This window comes from Mus pahari, chromosome 4, assembly GCF_900095145.1.
Source record: "Mus pahari chromosome 4, PAHARI_EIJ_v1.1, whole genome shotgun sequence".
Lineage (NCBI taxonomy): Eukaryota > Metazoa > Chordata > Mammalia > Rodentia > Muridae > Mus > Mus pahari.
The window spans coordinates 55886069-55906638 of record NC_034593.1 but is presented as its reverse complement, the minus strand read 5'-3'; the positions used below and the strand labels follow the sequence as shown (position 1 = coordinate 55906638).

At 40.5% G+C, this 20570-nt stretch overlaps 1 protein-coding gene across 1 annotated transcript; it reads right to left on the bottom strand.

Annotated features, from left to right (window-relative positions):
• Window positions 1–1097: 1097 nt before the first annotated feature.
• LOC110320795 (rho GTPase-activating protein 42-like) lies at window positions 1098–19189 on the bottom strand. Its single transcript, XM_021196923.1, is given in 4 exon segments — window positions 1098–1592; window positions 1595–1925; window positions 1927–2409; window positions 19028–19189. Coding segments are annotated over 4 exon segments (1428 nt in total). The 3' UTR covers window positions 1098–1140.
• Window positions 19190–20570: the final 1381 nt, after the last annotated feature.

The following is a 20570-nucleotide window of genomic DNA, read 5'->3' as shown; positions in this document are numbered from 1 at the left end:
TTGAAAAGTAAGATTAAAATTATGCTGCTTGCATTCCCGTTTTGCCAAATGTTCCAGAACTCTCTGGCAAAGCCCCCCTCACAGCACAGACTGCAGTGCTCTCTCCAGTTCCATGCTCGCTCTGTATTAGGAAAACACTAGGTGGAAGAAATCCTACAAGAGTGCCAAACCCTTGTCTACCTCTTAGAATGTGAAGAATAAGCAGTCCCCCACCCTATTTCTTTCCTTCTTTCTTTTCTTTCTTTCTTTCTTTCTTTCTTTCTTTCTTTCTTTCTTTCTTTCTTTCTTTCTTTCTTTCTTTTTTTAAAATTTATTAACACTTGTGTTTTAATGGAAAATTTTTATAAAAGTCCCAAGATAGGTTTACATGACTTCTAAAGGAAGGGTTATTCATCTGTGCTTCACAAGTCAAATCTAGCCTGCAACAAATTATTTACTTACAGGCTTCATAGACTTGATTCTTTGACTTTTGCTCAGAAGCCAGAGAAGCCATCTAATATTCTGGATGGACTACTTATGGTAGAATCAGTGTTTAACTTACACTCGCTTACTTTAAGACGTCATATACACTATTGCTTTCAGATACTATAATTTTAGAAAACAAATAAAATATAGTTATGATAAAACAAAGACTGATTTTTTTGAAATGTTTAGGACCAGCAAAATAATCTCACATAAAAACAGTATATTTAAAAAGAACAAAAATAATAAATGAACAATTTAAATTACATTTTTAAAGTAATGATTTCAAGGTTCCCCAGAGACTATCAGGCAATAAGGAACAGATCTTAATATGGGTACAGCAGATTTCTGACTTCCATATTTTGGATATGCAGAATTGAGCTCAGGATCTAAGATTCTGCAACTGCCAGAGAGAGCAGACTTTGTTGGGAATCACTTCTTATCCAAAAATAAACAAGCATATTTTAAAAGTAAGAAAACAGTCAAAAGAATGGCTATGATGTAAATATTTGTGTTTCTCTTTCCGTCATGGGAGCTACATAGTCTGCTGGTGAAAAACTTGAGACACATAGATGTTTCTTTTAGAGGCTGGCTCCTCATATCTGTGTCAGATAAAATTATAGTACTTATTATGTGTTACCATGGATACCATGAAGATACTGCCATCCACTAATGCTATTAGAGGAAGACAACGTAGTTTTCAGGGACTAGTCCTGTTTTGCCTTCATAAGTTGCCTTTAGCCACCCTGGCTCCACCAACGGGTGTACATTGGAAAAAATGGCCCCCTGGGGGAAGGACAGCTCATGGCTGTGCTCTGCTTTGCAAGAGTACATGGCTTTGGCTTGGCATCCAGAAGAAACTGGCTTGAGTGACTCAGCATTTTCAAATAGTTGAGCCTTTGCTGCCACTACTGAGCCATTGCTGGAGGCAGTGTGAAGCCTTAACCTCCGGCACATTTCTGGAGGTAGCTCTGGGTTTGGTGTGGCTTTGGGTGACTCTTCGGAGCCTATAGAAGTTAAGCTTTGAATGGATCCACTGTAGCTCTTGTTTCCTTCAGCCGCAGAGATGGATCTGAGAGAGGAAGAAGCAGAAGCAGATGATCTTTTCAGTCCTGAGAGCCCATAGGGCCCTTTTTGACTAGGTCTATGAGGGGAGAGACATTTACCGGGCTGGTGATGGAGGCCACACTCTGGCAATCTGACTCAACATCTGTTTTGATTGCATCTTCTCGAGAACTTGATTCTGGACTAGTTGTCCAGAGACCCTGACTTTTTTGTCCATTGGAAGATGGTGGAGTTGCGATCCAGGGAATCCCTCCTGACTTCTCCCTGGGCTGGCAGGCAGTGGACTTTGTGGTGCTGTTTTGTTCAGAGGAGTGGGAAGAGAACGACTCTATGCTGCCCATGGGAGTGCTGTCTGGGCTGCTGCTGTAGGAGTCACTATCAGGCTCTGCCAGGCACGGGCGTGTACGTCCCTCTGGGCTTCCGAGAACCTGTGGACAGGCAGATGGCATGGGTCCTTCGGGATCCAGATCGAGACTGAGGCTGAGGAAGAGGAATGTTTGGGTCTGGGGCAGTATGAAAAATCTCATAGTGCTCAATTAGGATTTCCACCACTATGTTCTGAAATTTGATGTTCATCATGGCAGCCACAGTTTCCTCCTGTGCTCTCATCAGGGTTGGACCAAATATGACACCGAGATTTGAGATGGTCATGAGATTTTGGTGGCTATGTCGTGATACTTTGAGAAGGTGTTTTATCAAGATGTTCAGCCTCTCTCTGTTTTTCTCTGGCAATTTGTGCACCAGTGCATGGTCGGCCTCCACCCTGTAGTTTTGGTCGTCGGACTTGACCGCAATGATGAAATCCTTGCTCCACTCTCTGATGAACGCCAGACTCAGCTGTACCGGACAGTGCTTCTTAACTGACAGTTCATTCCTCACATTCTGAATTTGCAATGCAAATTCAAGATCTTAGGAGACTGCCTTGTTATTTGGGGGTAATCAGCTGCCTCTGGAAAACAAAACAAAACAAAACAACAACAACAACAACAACAACAAACAAGATTGCAGCTTTCTTTCAGAGCATCTTTTTTCTTTCCATCTTCTGTCTGCTGAAGAGGGTTTACAGTGCAACAAGTAACTTGACCAATGAGAAGCCTGAAAACTCAGACTGTAACAATTGTTGACTTCCTCAAATGTCAGGAAAGAAAACAAATGAGATTAAAAACGATAACAACAGCAGCAGCATGAGTGCCAGGATGCTTTAGGTTATGTGCTGATGCTAACAGAAGATAAAACAAGGGAAGTGAGCTCTCTGTGGAGGACCTGCTTGGATGTAGCACCAGCTAGCAGTGTTTCTCTCCAGATTCTCTACCTGATGATCAGCAGTTTCCAGTGTGTGGCTTAAGGAAGGCCCTAGCGACCTGACACAGCACTTCACATACAGGCAGTTAGAGAGGCCATCCGTTCTCTCTGAGCTGCACCACTCAATGCCTGAATTGCTTCAGGACATAAAAATTTACACTCTGTTGGAGTTTGAAGGCAGTGAGTTGTCCAGTGAGAAAACATTGCAAATAGACAGGGCACAAAACTGGACTTTAGAATTGAAAAGAGGATTTTTTTTTTCTTTAAAAACCTCTATGTACTGTTTCCAATCCTAACTGAAGGAAAGTCACATTTCCCTCTGAAGGCTTGGTTATCTGTTGAAATCTTACTGACAATAAATGTCTTAGAAAAAAGGGCGCACAAATTTATTACTGTATTCATTACTGTATTCATGGACAAAGGAACCACAGACTACAAAATTCAAAGAAGGGCGAGATCACTGAAGCAAATGCCTTTGTGACTGGCTATGTGGATCTTTTGTCTTATATCAGATGTAAATCACATATGAGCCAGTACAAGGTGAAAGTTTATTACAAAGAGGACAGCTGCCCACTGCACAGGGAGAACAGCTTAGAACAAACATTTCTATTGCATCTTAAGAGGAAGACTTTGAATGTTCATGTATTGTCTGGGGGAAGTTTTGATGTTTTGAATATTCATGATCTTTTTTCAGGGAAGGGAGGACATTTTCAGTGTACCCAATTCCACATTGTACACAGTCCAAAATGTCCTACCCTTGAGGTATAGAATGTTCCCCACCTTAGAGATTTCACTGTGCTAATGTGGCAGAAGGTAGGATGGGCAATATCAAGATTAACCCAGGAAATAATCAGGTAGACAGAAAGACCAGAGTTCCCCACCAAGCAAGGGATACATGTAACAGAACATGTGTGTGATAGGGCCTGTGAGATCTTGCAGAGAGTGTGGGTGTTTTATAAACAACCAATAAACCACAACTACTGATATGGTGCTTTTTGGCATCTGTATTTTTCCATTTCACTCCTAGTGCTGAATCATGCATACCCCGTCCCCAGATAAATAAGATGTAATAAATAATTTTTAAGTATTAATACATGGAAAGAGCAAATTAATAGTAAAAGATTGGAGTCCATTCCCAGCCTAGGCTACGTAGAACAGAGCAGGTGAGGAAAAGTCCTTGATATAAAAACAAGGAAGAAGATGGATACTGTCTGATTGACTTACATAGGATGAGGTATGCCTACATAAGAGCATTTGAATGCCATTTCCCAGCCTATAAGTTTGCTCTTCTTCTTCAAAGTGCTTTTTCCTTTTCTGCCTCCATGTCTAGTACTTCCTGTGCTCTTGGTGTAATTTTTGTCCCAGGTCATAAAATCCTGGAAATGTCAACAAGTGCCTGATGTATTCTGATTGACACCTAGAACAGTTTGAATCATAACATCTAATTTAAGAGTTATTGACATAGCCTTAAATTATGATGGAATTAAAAAGCCTTGTTGCCAACAGTTATAAGTACCAAGTGAAGCCAATAATATTGGTGAATAATAACCAGTGGAATTGACTTCACTTGTGACTTAGTTTCCTCTCTTACTGTTGTGACAAAATTCTGAGAAGGGCAATTTAAGGAGAAAGGGATTGTTTTACTTCAAAGTTTAAGCATTGCGGGATGGGGAAAGCAAAGCAGCAAGAACTTGAACTCACTGGTCATATTGCATCCAAGAGTCAGAGAAGAGTGAATGAATGAATGCATGCTTACATTCAGCTCACAGCTTCCATTCTTATAAAGTTCAGGATCGCCTGCATAGGGAATGGTACCCAAAATGGGTGGGTCTTTCCATTTCAAGCAGTGAATTCAAGAGAATCTCCTACAGACATGCCCACAGGTCAACCTTATTTAAATAATCCCTTATTTAGATAGTTCCTTCTCAGGTGATTCTAGATTATTTCCATTTGATGAGTAAAACTATTACAACCATTCACAGTTTGTGAACTCAATAAATCATGACATCAAAGAAAGACACAAAGCAGTCCACACATGTTATCAACATATCCTGGTTAGGGCACTGCCTATTTTTTGCTGTTTCTCTGTCCTACCTGCTATATAAGACAGATCATAGGAAGAACTGTAGGCACCTTTAGAAGGTATATTAAGTGAATTTTAGAGGCAGTGAATTCTCTCAAAGAATAGATAGTAGCCAGGGACAAAGTTCTGGGCTTTGAACAATATGGTAATAAGATACAGGAAGGTGAAGAATAGGACTCTACTAAGAACAGAAATTGTCTTCTTGTTTTTAGCTTGTTCAGGTTTGCCTTGAACCTAAGATTCTCCAGGCCCAATCTTCCTTGGGCTGGAATTAAGGCATGTGTGACTAGGTATTACTCAGAATTTGTCTTATTTTTTTCAGATAAATTATGTAGTGATTTGAAAGACAACGGCCACTATAGTTTGAATATATGGTCCCCGATCAGTAGCACTGTTTGGGAAGGATTAAGAGGTGTTACCTTTTTGGAAGAGATGTGTAATTGGGGGTGAAATTTCAAAGCCCAAACCATTCCCCTTAGCTCATTCCCTGCCTCTCTCTGTCTCTCTGTCTTCCTTTTTGTCTTTCTTTCTGTGTCTCTTTGTCTCTGTGTCTGTGTCTCTGTGTCTCTGTGTGTCTCGGTGTCTCTGTCTCTCTCTGCACCCCCCCTCTGTGTGTGTGTGTGTGTGTGTGTGTGTGTGTGTGTGTGTGTGTGTGTGTGGCCTGTGGCTGTTTTCGGATATAAATTCTCAGATTACCTCTCATGTCATGCCCGTTTGCCTCCTGCCATGCTTCCCTCATTATGGTCGTAGACAAACCTTCTTCATTCTTGAACCCCAATTTAATGTTTTCTTTCATTAGGTGCCAAGGCTGTGGTGTTTTGTCACAGCAATAGAAAAGTAGCTAAGGCAAGGTGTGTTGGTAACATCCTCACGAGCATAAATTTTATCACTATAAATAGATAGAAAGCTTCTGGTTTTATTTTATTTGCATTATCCTTGGTTAACGGGATTTTAAGAAAAGAGTCTATAACACATGAATTTACTTTGGAATATTCTTCTTCAATCTGATAAGGGAAGTGCAGTGAATGTTCCCCAACCCCTTGTGCTTGGAGGACCTAGGGAGGTTAGAGAAACATGATTCTAAGGCAATTTTTAAAGTGTCCAGTTCCCTTTCTTCTTAGTATGTCAAAGTGTAATAGACTGTCATTGTGCTTTGGATCTCAGCAGAGCTCTCTGGTAGTAATTCTTGATCATACTGTTTCTAGAGAAACTGCGTGTACTGGCTTAGTTTTATATCAACTTGACACAAGCTAGAGTTATCAGAGAGGAAGGGATCTCAATGGAGAAAATGACTCTATAAGATTAGACTTTAGGACATTTTCTTAATTACTTAGTAAATGATGGGGGAGGGCATAGCCCATTGCAGGTGGTGGTGCTATCCCTGTGCTGGTGGTTCTGTGTTCTATAAGAAAGCAGGCTGAGAAAGCCACAAAGAGCAAGCCAGTAAGCAGCCAGCACCCCTCCATGACCTCTGAGTCAGCTCCTGCCTCCAGGTTCCTGCCCTGTGTGAGTTTCTGCCCTCACTACTTTCGATGATGAACTGCTACATGGAACTATGAGTGAAATAAATGTTTTCCTTCCCAAGTTGCTGTGGGTCATGGAGTCTCATCTCAGAAGTAGTAACCTGAACTAAGACAATGGGTTTCTCTTTTGGGTTCTTAATCCTATTAATAAGAGTTTTCCCATGGACTCAGAAGGAAGCTCAAGGATAATTTCATTAGAATTTGAAAGAAAGACATCAGGGTAAGCAATATAACCCTCCACTCCCCCTGCAGCTGCTGAAGGACAGAGGTGAAAAGGTGGAAGAGAGCCAGGCAGCCATGCCTTTTGGATTAGGGTCCAGGAAAATGGGCAGCAATGGAGGTGGAGGTTGGCAAGCGGCTGTGTGGTACAGGGTACAGAGTTAAGTGAGAAAGTCCAAAGGGTCAAGGCCTCCCTTCCCCCACCTTTTCTTCATCTGTTTGACGTGAGTAGAGTTGTCTTGGAAGAGGGAACTGCTCCCATTGGGCTGGTCTTCTCTGTTCGGAGGCAAACAGAATTCTCCAGCACTCAGTTCCTCCAGATGTGCATTCCTCTGCCTGTCTTTTTACAGATGAGTTGACTACTCACCCCTCAAGGGCCTTAGTATCATTTCACTGCAGACACAGTCAGAATCCTCAGTCTAGGAATGCCCTCTCTCCCCACTCTTCTGAGACTCTACATTTTTTTCCTTTGTGATGCTTATCACAGTTTAAACCACACACTGATTTGTACATACACTTCACTCTTGGTATTGTAAGCTTCCTGAGGGCAAGGGTCATGTCTGTTTCCCTCTCAAAACCACAAGCTTAGAGCTTAGTGCGGTGAATACACAACATATGTTTGCCTCTGTGCTACCACACTCTACTCAGGTACACCCAAACTGCCTTTCCTTCCCCCTAAAAATAAAAAAAATAAGCTGCATTTTTCTCTGCAACCTAGCACATATATACTTTTTCTAGCCCCTGAGTTTTACAATAATGGGCACTTTTTCCCTCTCCAGATCCTCATTCCTCCAATCTATCCTGTTTTTCTTCACTACGGGGGTTGGGGGAGATTTGGGCACCAAAGTTGCCATCTCTTTGGACAGTTAAAAATAAAAGTCAAGAACAACTGCTCTGCTTAGGGTGCAGTCTAGGGGGCAGTGGGTAGGCATGGCAATTTCTAGGCAATGCTGTGATCCAGAGAAGCTGAACAGATTGTCTTATCACTGTGAGCAGGGGGCTCAGGCAGCTAGCAGTCAGGCTAACTGGTGTGCCATCTGCTGTTTCTCAGGGCAGCTGCTGTCAGGACAGCTCCAGGGGCTCCTTTATGTAGAATGCTGTGAGCAGCTCCTTCTTAAGTCTGCACTGCAGAGGGGGCCGTGTTGTGCCTTTTCACTGGTCTATCATTTCAACTTATTAGAGGATAAAACAATAAATTGCAAAGTCCTACAGCTTCTAAAATGAAATTGTCTTGAGGGTGGGCTTTTATGGAGTGCTAATCATAAACTATTCCAGTGCATCGGAAATGTACTGAAATACATCAAAACAGTATATTAAAAAGAAAGAAACAAATCTTTAAGTTCCTAGGTAGTCATCTCATAAATATGTAGGTAACTTAAAATCTTCCCCTTGATTGTGTGTGTGTGTGTGTGTTTATTTCTTCTTTCTAACAGAATTTGAAGTTTGGAATTCAGATCATATTTTAGTTTTAAATGAAGTGCCCCCTCCAGAAGATTCATGTGTTGTAGATTTTGTCCCCAAACCTGACCACTGAGAAGTGATTGGAACATGAGAACTCCGACCTCACTAGAGCTAGATTCAGGATTGGACAGTGATGGAAAGTTCCAGACACAAGCCAGCTTGGAGGAAGTAGTTCACTGCTCTTCTTTGGAGGGTATATCTGGTACCAGTACCTTCTCTGTTCTCTTTGTTTGGCTTTGTCCTTCTTAGTTGCCAGGAAGGAAGCAGCTTCAAAGTATTATAGTGCTATTCTACAAATAAGAAGCCTAAGTAAAACCCCCCTCCCCTGTTTTACTTTTGGGGGGGTCTATTTTGACACAGCAATGAAAACTAATAGAGAAAAGTTCATTCATGTGAAAAGTTCACATGAGATTGTTCATGTTTAATTGGAATGAGAATGCCAGGATCAAGGGAAGGAGGAAAAGAAAGACAATGGAATCAGTGTTGTCATCTTTTGGAGGTTTCCTCTTAGAGCTAGGAGATCCACTGTTTTGGTTTTGTTGCAGAACAGCATATCAGGCTTGATGCCATGTGTCAGAGCAAAGCTATTTACCTCATGGCCAGGATTTATATTCTTGTTTTTTGTGAATGAATGCTTTGTCTGCATTTATGTATGTGTACCACTTACATGCCCACAGAGATTGGAAGAGGGTATAATCTTTAAGTGGAGTTACAGATGTTTGTAAGCTACCACATGAGAGCTGAGAATTAAACCCAGGTCCTTTGGGAAAGTAGCCAGTGCTCTTGCCAATAAACCAAGTCTCTAGCCCTTAGGTCCCACTTCCTAAAGACTTTACCAATTCCCAATATCGCTACAGCTCTGGACCAAGCCTTAGCACATGGGACTTTGAGGGACATCCAAACCATAACAGATTTGTGTGTGTATGTGTGTGTGTGTGTGTGTGTGTGTGTGTGTGTGTATGTGTGTGTGTTGGGAGCATTTTCCAATTATACAAAGAATAGAAGATTTAAACAGCAGTTTGCAAAATGCTTGTGTATTAACTGCATGGATGGTTAGCTCAGTCTTGCGATGCAAAGAGCTCCAGGGTATGAATAAGACAATTTGAGAGTCTGTCAAATCTTTCCACTACTGAGACAGATCATGGACAAGGCACCAGGTAGGAGGCCTTTAAAGTAATGCTGGAAAAGGTGATGTGCACAGAACCAGGGAGCTGCTGTAAAGTAATGGTTCCCTAGGAAGCTGTGAGAACAGGGGTTGGGGAGAGCTTTGTGCTGTGTCCTCCTATTTCTTCTCTCCTAACTTCCAACTGCTATCAAGGCTCAGAACTGCCAGGTATTCACCCCTTCAGCCTTTCTTCCAGTTACAGGAGACAGTGTAACCTGGTTCTGCCAGCGAGACTTGTGGGAGTCAAATGAGCTCCCACAGTGGCTCACATCTGTAATCTTAGACCTTGTAGGATGAGGCATGGGGGTCATGAGGGTAGCTTGTATTGTGAAGAAATACATATTACCACAAAGTAAGCAAATTAAGAAATTAATTGATTTTTTAAAAGGAAAGAAAAGAATAGAAAGCTATCAGTGGAGAATGAGAGGTGTGGGTTGGGAGTATGGAAAAACTGAGGAGACAACAGACCACCAGTGGCTCTTTACCTTCCTCCTTGGATGTGCAGATGACCATGGGCCTGGCTTTGGGCATTCTCAGATAGATCTAATATTAGTTTTTCATAGTCATTTGAGATCTCAGAAAGTTCGTAAGAATTGCAGACACTGAGGGGCCTGACCCTAAGCTGTTTTTGATCAATTTGCACCTATTTAGGTCCTGGATTAATTTCTTTATAGTCTAAGATATTCTTAGTTTTTATTGTTGCTATTACTTACAACCAAAAATCTTTTCTAACTGACACAGGACTTGGTTTAGTTTTCATTCTTGCAGGACAAACAATATACACTGCTGGGGAAAGCCTGGATTTTATTCAGAATCAGATAATACTGAGTTCAGATTCTGGCTCTTTCAATTTGCTAGCCATGTAGACATGGGCAAGATAATATTCACTACATGGATTTCCTTATCTGTTAAGTGATGGAGTTAAACAAGTAGATGTAAAGGTTATCAACTGAAAACCATGTCCAGATGTTCTGGAAGTTAAAGAACAGTGAAGTGGTAGTAGAATTACAGTGTACACTGTGGGGACAACCAGAGAAAGACACACTCAGGGTCCAATAAGCTGGACTTGTTCCCTAAGACATGACCTGTGTTATGCATTTTTGAAGGTCAACTATGGAATTTAGCCATAGCCTACCCCAAATCATGACATCATCTGCAGCATGTCAGAGGGAGAGGGTAGTTTCCTGTTGCTTTAATACACAATTAGTGGCTGCATCTTTTGACTGCCCTCGGCTCTGAAGCTCTGGTCTCTGTGGAACTTCTGCAGCATCTGAGCTTTGGCTGGCTGGGTACCATGGCAACAGCTGCACTTCCAACACTAGAGATGTGCCTGTTTTTCTAAAAGCCTGGCACTAGCCTTCCTACCACTTCTTTCCCTTATTAAATCAGGCTACTGGACAACTAGGCTATCTCTAATTACCTAGCCAGATGAGTTCTGTAGTTTGAGACTATTCAGTAGAATTTTCCGTTCAGAATTTTGCTTCACCAAGATAGAATGTTTTCTGTCTAGTGAAGCACCACATCTAAAGGGAAAGGAGGACATTTAGACCTCCTTCTTAAAATTGCAGATTCTTTTGGAAACTGTTGTCCAGTTCTTATCTTTCTTTTTCAAGAGATTTCATCTCTACCAGAAAATAAGCATCTCTAGTGAATGGTTAGCTCCAGGACCTTAAGTTTTGAAGATTACTGGAAATGACAGAGACTGTGTATGACTTCATTTACCTATGTAGGCTTAACCACCGGGTACCTTAGTACCTCTCTACATTTAGCCTTTTACTTTCTTGACTCCATTTGTTGTGTTCCTCACAACTGCGGTGTAGGATACAAGAAAAGCGATCATGACAAATAGTAAAATCTAAGACCAGAAACCTTGCCTACATGGAACATCAAGCAACCAGAGCCCGTGGAGTTTCCCTTACCAAAAAAATGGAAGAGAATAGTAGATATAATTTTTTCTCTTTCATAAAAAATTTCAACAGTGGTTGAAATTTTCATCAGTTTAGAGACAAATGACAGAGTCCTGCTTGATTGCTTTGACCCTATTCTCTCATTGTGGGTGAGAGGCCAGTGAGTAAACCAGAACTGGCCCATTCTGAGACAGTTTAATGCTGGCAGCAGAGAACCATGTGGAATCAATCAACACTCACTCACTGAGAACTCACTGAAGAACTCTCCTCATCGATAGAGTCGAGACAGGCTAGACCTAGAACTATATGACCTCTGCCATGGAGAGAAGTTTTAAATCTTTTCTTTTTCCCTCTGGAGTTCCAATGAAGGGAGGCTTAGTTTATAAATGAACTCATGAGAGACAGGAGGAAAGTGAAACACAATTTATTACATCCCTGGGTGTGAGGGAAAGACACAAAGCATGAGTCTTAAAAAAGGGCCAGATGGCTGGCTGATGTTTTTAGATCATTCTGAGTTCAAGAAAAAAAATGGGGCTATGCTGTCCTTAAGGGGAAGGAGGCAGTGAGCTGTGCAAGGGTGAAACAGGAATATGAGGCGAACAAATGTCACTTGATCATACAGAAAACATTTCTCAGTAACCCCTTTCTATAGTTTCTCCAAATTATTAAAAGGTTACATTATCTATCCATCATCTTTCTAGCTCATCTATCTCATCTATCTATCAATCTATCTATCTATCTATCTATCTATCTATCTATCTATCTATCTATCTATCTATCTACCTACCTACCTACCTATGTATTGTGTTTGTATAAAGTGGGTAAGCATGCACATGCCAAAGTATGCATGTGGAGGGAATCAATTCTCTCCTCCAATCCTGTGGGTCTCAGGATTGGAACTCAGGTTGGCCTGCTTGGCATCAAGCACTTTTACCCACTGAGCCATCCTACTGGCTGTGAGATTATTTTATAAAGCTAAAAAGGTGTCTTTGAGAGAAAACGCTGGGTTTATGTTCATTGCTTACTCTTCTAATGTAGATAAATGGAAATTCTTTCACATAAGAACAGATCATTTGGAAAGATTTCTGTCTACAGTTTCTTTGAGTGACCTTTTAAAGATCTGCAGCAGAAATGCTCGTTAACAGTATAAGGGGTGCCACCATTGTTAGTTGAAGGATGACCTTAAGAAGAGTGGTCTGACATGCTTTGTCCACTGGTTGGTGCTTTGGCAGAGAGCAGAAAAGTGCTGTTGTCAGACGTCCTGATGGGTGGCTGCTGGCAGTGGGACACCAGGCATTTTTCTTTTTCACAATAAGCATCAAGCGATGCTTGAGAATAGGTTAGGTGGTAAAATGGGTATGCAACAGCAGCAGGTAGCAGCAGGGAAAGAGTTCAGCAGGGACAAGCAAAGCAGTCTCAGCAATGGACATGTTGAAGAGAAGTGCTTATCGGCAAATGTGCAAGTGTGGCCTCCTGAGCAGAATTCAGGAGGGCAGTTTCAAGATGCAGGAATGGATCACACCAAGATAACATAATTAGCTATTGTGGGCTGGTATGAGTCCAGATACAGGACCTGTTTGAGTTACAAGTGTAGCTGTTACTGTAGAAGGAATCAGGACACATGGCAGGGATGAACTCTAATCAGGCAGTGAAGGTCAAGGGACAATTCGTAGAGCAGGTGATCATCTAAGTTACGCTTGAAAGCATAGAGGAAGGCTAGGGGGTGGGGAGGAAACTATTTGGTGCATGGAATGTCCCTGTTAATTATACTTTCCAAAAACTAGTTCTAGTGGTAAAACCTGGTTAAACTTGGGATAGAGAGCCGCCATGCCTTAGGAGGTTCTTAGATGAATATAGCAAGCACTATGAAAGACTAAGTATTCACAGTATTGCAAGTGCTCTTCCAGACAAGACCACACTCAATGCAGTTTCTACCAGTGTTGGGAGTTACTGTAATGTTCAAGAAAAGTAAAAGAACCCTTTGCTGAAGATGAGCTTGGGTTCAAATCTTGAAGTTCCTATCTATATATGTACACACACACACACACACACACACACACACACACACACACACGTATGTACATTGCCTTTCTGAGTTCTGAGTGCCCTTTGTAAAGACATTATCAAAACGGAATAATGCTACCAACCTTAAGCTTCTGTGGTGGCCAAGTGTAAATGAGGTATGTGAAGAGTTTATATATGTTGAGTAAGACTTCTAGCTTGTTCCTGCTCTTCTCATGGAGTGTATATGGCAATATACCAGGCTATAGGTACCAGAATGAAAACTGTGACTATTATTTTTATAGAAAATCTCCTTATCATTTCTTTCCATTTGAATATTACTATGGAGACAACAGGACTGTCCCATGAAGCCTAGGGAAAAAAGGCCAAAGCAATAAGCTGTTGTCATTCTTGTCTTATGAATTTTATGCCTATATGAATATAAATTTGGTAAATCAAAGAGATGCTCCATTCTTAAATGTAATTTTTAGCAACTCTTTTCCAAGACCTTTTCATGAGAATTTAAAAAGAGATGAAAATATGATAGAATAAACATTTTACGGAAGCAAAGAATGCATCTGAAAGGCTTGCAGATAAAGCCTATTGAGTGACTTCAGGATATTTTTAACCAGATGCAACAATTTAACACTCATTATAGTAGTGGTCTCATTTTGTATTCATGAGATAGATGTGGAATGCAGTGATCCCGCTGCTCAGGGAAGCAGGAGCATGTTCAGTTCTAAGGAGGTCAAAGCTAAATTCTTATTTAAAAAAACAGTCACCCAATTATTCTGGTGGAGAACATGGAATAATAAAGACTGTGTTTTGATCTTTGGAAGCATACTTAATGGACCCCTGGAGGGGTTGTTAAAACCCAGGCAGCTGGGGCTACAGTCATAGAGTTTCTGATTCACTGGGTGTGAGGGGAGGCATGGGGCATGTATCATACTCTAATCATATGTGTGTGGTGTATATGTGTGTGTGATGTATACATACTTTTGTGTGTGTGTGTATGTGTGTGTGTGTGTGTGTGTGTGTGTGTGTGTGTGCAGCTATGCACACCCATGCATGGAAGCCAGAGTAGAATGCTGGTACTCTTGAGGCTGAGTCTCTAACTGAACCTGGAGCTAAGCCAGCAGGCAGCAGGCCTCAGTGATCCTGGTGTCACCCTGTAACACCGGTGCCCCTGGGCTGTGCTTCACTTTTCACATGGGTGCTGGGAATTTGCACCCAGGGCCTCAGGCTTTTGCAACAAGAACTCTTACCCACTGAACTGTCTCCTAGCCTGGAGTCTGAATCTGTAAGTCCTTACCAGTTCCTTGTGTTACTTTGCTCTGGCTGGCATCACAAAGCACCACAGATCAGGACTGAAACAATGGAAATTTATTTTTTCACAATTCACACGAATGAGAGGGCCAGTATCAAGATACTTGATTGTTTTTTTCCCCTTCAAGAAACTTTCTTACTGTTTCCTCATATGGTGGTAGCAGTGGTGGTGAACCAGAGTGAGAATGTGAGCAAAAGTGGAAGGCAGGGTGAGAGAAGATGCACACTTTCTGTTCCTTTTCTTGTAAAGACATTGGTCTACTGTCACATAGTCTAATTACTTCTCAAAGGTCTCATTCGCATATGCTATCACATACCTCACGTAATATGAAGAGGTAGGCCTGATAATACAAGTTTTGGGGAAACATAAATATTCTGTGCATTACATTCTTGTTTGATCTCTAAAATTCATGTTTTTCTTATGTGCAAAATATGTTCATTCTATTCACATGGTCGACTTCATGTCAACTCTTGTAGCAAGCTTTACATTTAACATCTAAAGTCTTAACGAGCTGTCATAGAAATTAGTTGATACTTGAGGTCTGATACATCTCATGGAAAAAGGCCCTTTTTGGTATGAACCTGCGACAGCAGACAAGTGATTTTCAAGTGCAAGTGTGGAGCAGGCAAGGGGACAGACATTATCTAGAAGGAAGAAAAGAGTACTGGGTCTACCCAAGCCCCAAATCAAGAGAAATTCCAGGAGTTCTCAAGGCTTTTAGTGAGCTTCCAGCCATCCTCTGGTCTACTTGCTTACTTGTTGGATTGACTCTCATTTTTGCCTCGATGGGGAACTACTCTTGTCTTCTGGGAAGGTCCTAGATCCCCAAACAAGAAGGAATCAGCCTTGTTCTTTGGACTGTTTCTTTGAGTTGTAGCCCTGGTAGTTCCTATATCACCTTTATGATCATTCTTTTATTCATTAGTTTTTCCTCTGAGGGATAAAGAGTGCTCATATCTGGTCTATCTGCTTTCTAATGTTATAGTAGAGCCCTGTAATGTCGTTCTAAAGATGTCTCAGTTGATAAGATCCCTTCTATGGTTTCTTTTCAAATGATTATGCCATATGCAGTGGCCTCTTTAACAAATAGCTCTTCATCCATCTTTATAAAGTCTTGAGAATATTTTATTTTACTTCTTGCAAAATACATACATATATATGTATACATACATATATGTATATGTATATATATATATACACATAATTTCATAAACACCTAAGCTCCTTTTTCCTTAAAAATCCTTATTATTTCTATGTTCTCACAGTTTATGCTATTAGGAGTCACATCACTCCTCAACACTATAGAAAGAAATCTCCTCAGCTAAATATCTAATCTTATCACTTGGAAGCTCTACCATCCACAAAACACCTGAACGTCATTCCCTATGTTCTTTGCCACCTTTCAACAAAGACTGGCTTTCCTGTAATTTTCAAAAGCCCAGTTCTGTTCCTACTGAGATCTTTAAAGAGTAACCTTTAGCCACCAATATCTCTCACAGCAGTCTATTTCTAGCAACTTAAGCTGTTTCTAGAATGTCCCTTAAGACTCTTCATCTCCACTTTTCAGGCATAAAGTTTCATCTACATGGTTAGGCATTTGTTAAAGACGTATGCCATTTCTTTGTAGAAAAACCTGTACCCTTCTGTTTTATCTCAAAAGATAGTGACATAGATTGGTACATCAAATATCAGGTACCTTTTTTTTCTAGTTTTGAGACTGCTGTTTGATCCTATTACTGGTGAGGTCTCTCCTGGCCTCCAGAGGACTCTTTTTTTTTAGTGTCTTCACAGGTAACATGGCTCAGGTCTCATCCTGGACTCAGTAAGTCTGTCTATGCAGACCCAGACAACCCTGCTTATATAAACCCTCTGTAAAGTGCTGGTGCCTGATATGGTTGGAAAATCATTGCATTACTCCACCCTTTTTCCAGTTTCAATGAACATTTTAAATCTTCCATGGAAATATGATTAAAATTCCCATTTTTATTTTAGGTTAGGAAATGAGATCTTGCAATTTTACTAAGATATTTTTAACATATATACAGAATTGTATTTAGGATGTGTACCTTCATGTTTGAAACATGCATGCATGGCGAAATGATTGTCTCATTCAAGCTTATTAGTATCGCCATTAACTCTACATTGTTAGTCATTTTTTTCGAGTGTGTGTGCTTGCATGCTGAGTCATTGCTGCTATTCCAACCAGCAAATCTCTACACCTCCAGTTCCTTTAGCTATTATTAGGACACTAAATAATGATAACCCAATTTCTGAGCTTCCTGCTGTATTTCAGAGGGTATTTCCCACATCCACATATGAATAAACCACATGTTTTCACATTTTGCTTCTTGCTAATGTCTAAGGAGATGATGAGACGTTGGCTTATCTCTTTACCCCTAGCCAGGACTGGGCTTCTCTTCTCTTTCCTGCATCCTCATCGTGGCCACAGTGCACTCACTCACCTTCTCCTGTAGTCAATTTCCCCTGACCCACCAAGCAACTCAGTGGCTCCCGAGCATGAGCATGTTGTCTACAGATTTGGCTGGTATCTTGGATTTCACCTCAGAAATTTGTGATTTTCTAGACAAACAGAATTAATATTAAACATCTATTTTGTGGGAATGGTTATTCAATTTTTGGTGGGCCAATTACTGAGTAATTCTGAAGAGTATGCAAGCCATTTAGAGTAAGGCAAAGGGAATCTTCAAATTGATCTTTTCTCTCCATACCCATTCAAATGCCTATTCAAAGGAGGTAGGCTAACAACTAGCTTGTTTTGTTATCAATAAAGTGGGACCTTTAAGAGTTTCTTTGCTTTGAAGTTAAAAAGGCTAAGTGACATCCCCTGATAACCCTGTCTCTAAAGTGACATACACACAACCTATAAGGGTTGAGAAGGAAAGCAAGTTTTATGACCTGTAAGATTCGATAATTTTTTCTACCAGTAGACTAGTAATGAGTGTGGAGCAGATACCAGATATGTGTTCAATTTAATTTTGCAAGGTATACTACGAGATAGTGGAAGATCCCATAGATTAAGGGATTACTCCCCAAGATTGGCTCAAAGTTTAGATTCCAATTGCCATTCCTGATTTTTGAATTGTGCATATGACCAATATCTTTGGATAGGGGTTTCCACTGTCTCTTCCTAAGGTAGGTTTGTTTGAGAAGCTCACAGAGCTCAAGGAAACACATCTACGGATTTGTTATGAGGAATCTTACAAAGGATACATAAGTAAATGTCTGTGCAAGGCATGAGGAAAAGGGAGCAGAGTTTCCATGCCCTGTGAATACACAGAACTCTGCAGAGCCTCCATGTGTTCCATTATGCTGAAACTCTCAGAACTCTGAAAACTGTGCAGAAATGTGATTGAACTAAACTCTGCGATATAACGCTCGTACACCAAGGGAAGGAACAGAAGACTGTCCGGATCTTTCTTGACCTTTCTGTTCAGTATTCCTAAGCCTGGGACGTGGGGCAGGAGGTAAGAGTGAGAAGATATAGGTATGTGGGGTGCGTTGTATGATAATTTCTTCATAGCCAACTCTAATACAGAAAACCAAGGGGATGTAGAGAAAATTGGTAGTTTTTATGACATGCTTTGGGTGAGGGAAAGAATAACTTCTGTGGTCCATCTTTGGAAAGGGTGAAAGGAGGCCAGGAGGCCCGAGAGAGAGGTTTTGCTTCCTGTGGCTTAAATAATAATAACATAATAACAAAATAATTTTTCACCTTTCTTTAGCTGATTCAGGGACTAAGAGAAAGGGGTCAAATACTTTAATCTCTTGGCATTTAGGAAAGAACAAGGGCACACAAATCTTGAGCCAGGATGTGAGCAAAACTCCTTAAAGTGTGTGTTATAATATCACAGTTTGGAGAATGCAGTATCTTAAAGAAATAGCTCATTGCAAGTCAGGAAGGAGCCTTGCCCAGGAAATAAACTCGTGGCCATCAACAGGATCATGAATCCATCAGCCTGCAGAGCTTAAGGAAATAGATGACTATTGTTAAATAGTACCTATGGAATTTTGTTTCAGGACCTTGAGCCAACTAATACACTTGTCCTTAAACCCAGGAAATTCTCAGGTAAGAAACATCTTCAGAGGGCCCAATATTAGGCTCAGAAGCATAATGAAGGGGAGTGGGCCTTTATGAGCTCAAATGCTTAGTGGACTTTTATAGTTTTAGAGTAGGCCTAGTGTAAATGATGACTTTTATTCTCCAGAGGTACATTCAGAGGAGAGCCACCATAAAGTATTGCCATCTACAGTTGATTTTAAAAACTAGTTGCTGGGCCAATATAGTCCAGTGTTGTAGCGTGTACCTTTGTAATCCACAGACCTCAGTAATAGACTGAGACAGTGCAGTGTGACCAACCTCTCTCAGACTGGCCACAAGTTCTCTGCTTAAGGCTTCCTAGTAGACTGGGTGAAGTATGTCTCATGTGAGCTTCAAGGAACCATCAGGGATGTTTTCACAATATCTACCATCCCCAGAACAATTGCGTGTACCTGGGGATAGAACCTGTATTGTAGAGAAAGAAAAGGAGAAAGCACATTCTCTTTGCAGGTGTGACAAGGCTCCATCAGCTCCTCATGAGGAACAGGAAAGTCTGCTTCCTTTGATGCAGTAGAACCTGTGATGAGGGTAAGGACCATGCCAATTTTGCCCATCACTGGTTCCCCAAAACTAACATAGCACCTAGCATGCTATAGATACTGGCTACATAGTCATTGAATGAATGAATAAATGGTGCATTTTCCAACACTTCAGTACTTAGATTTGACTACAAAAACTAAAATAATTATTCCTTGGCTTTGCAATGTTTTCTTTTCTTGCACTGTGTTTGAAGTCTCAACATCATCTGAGCATTTACATGCACGCTATTATTTTTTTTCTACTTCTAGCTGTTAAGTTGACTTTTTTTTTTTTTTTGAGACATTTACTTTGTAGCCTAGGCTGGCCTGGGAAGTTTGTAGTTCAGGATGGCTTCAAACTCTTGATCTTCCTGCCTCAGCCTCCTGAGTGTTGTCATTTCAGGCCTATGCCACCATACCCAGATAATATTTACATAAACTAAAATTATAAAACTAAGTATATATACCACTCTATACATGGATGCACATATATATATTTATGACATCTTTAAATATTGGCATGCTCTAAATACTGATACATGAACAGTATAATATATGAAGACTTTGAAAATAACATACTTCAAAATATATAAAGGATGACAAATCTATCATAATTATGTGTACTTATTATATCAAAGATCTGACAACTATTCTTTCAGTTACAATAATAAAATGAAAGCTGCGTTTTTTAATATTGAAGGAATATTTTGAAGCATACAGAACTGGCATTAGCAGAGGTAACTATAATCTACATGTCAACACCTTAAGGAAAAGTGCTTTCAGGATCATCTGCTAATTCATGCACTATTCTAAATAAACCAGAAGAGTAAAATACTATGTTAGACTTTTTAGCACACAATATGTGATTAGATAACAGGCAATCACCTTCCAACAGTTATAAAAGAAATGAGGCAGTCCGTACTAGAAATATGTTAAAGAAAAGGAATACTAGTTGGAAACAAAAGAGAAATCAACAATGAGACCAGTGTAGATTCTTGCTTCATGACTGGTGGCAGCACAGGTCTCTGCACTTAACACCCCTCTTAGGTAGCCGTGCTGTTGTTTCTGGACTTAGAGATGAGGTAACTGAGATTGAGGGAGGTCATTTAATTTTCCTAATGTTGCACATTGTATAGGTCATTGAAGTATGGATCTCTTTCCATGTTTATTTACTATTACTATTATTATTATTATTATTATTATTATTATTATTATTAATTAAGCTCAAAGATCAAACTATAAACCATAGGTATTGTGCTGGTATTAATTGTCAACTTGGCATCTAGGAGGCAGACTTCTGGACACACTTGTGAAGGATTGTTTAGATTAAGTTTAGCCTCTGAAAAAGTCCATGAGGTATTGTCTTTATTGAGTGAATTAAAGTGTAAAGATACATTCAGAATATTGGTGGGGCCAT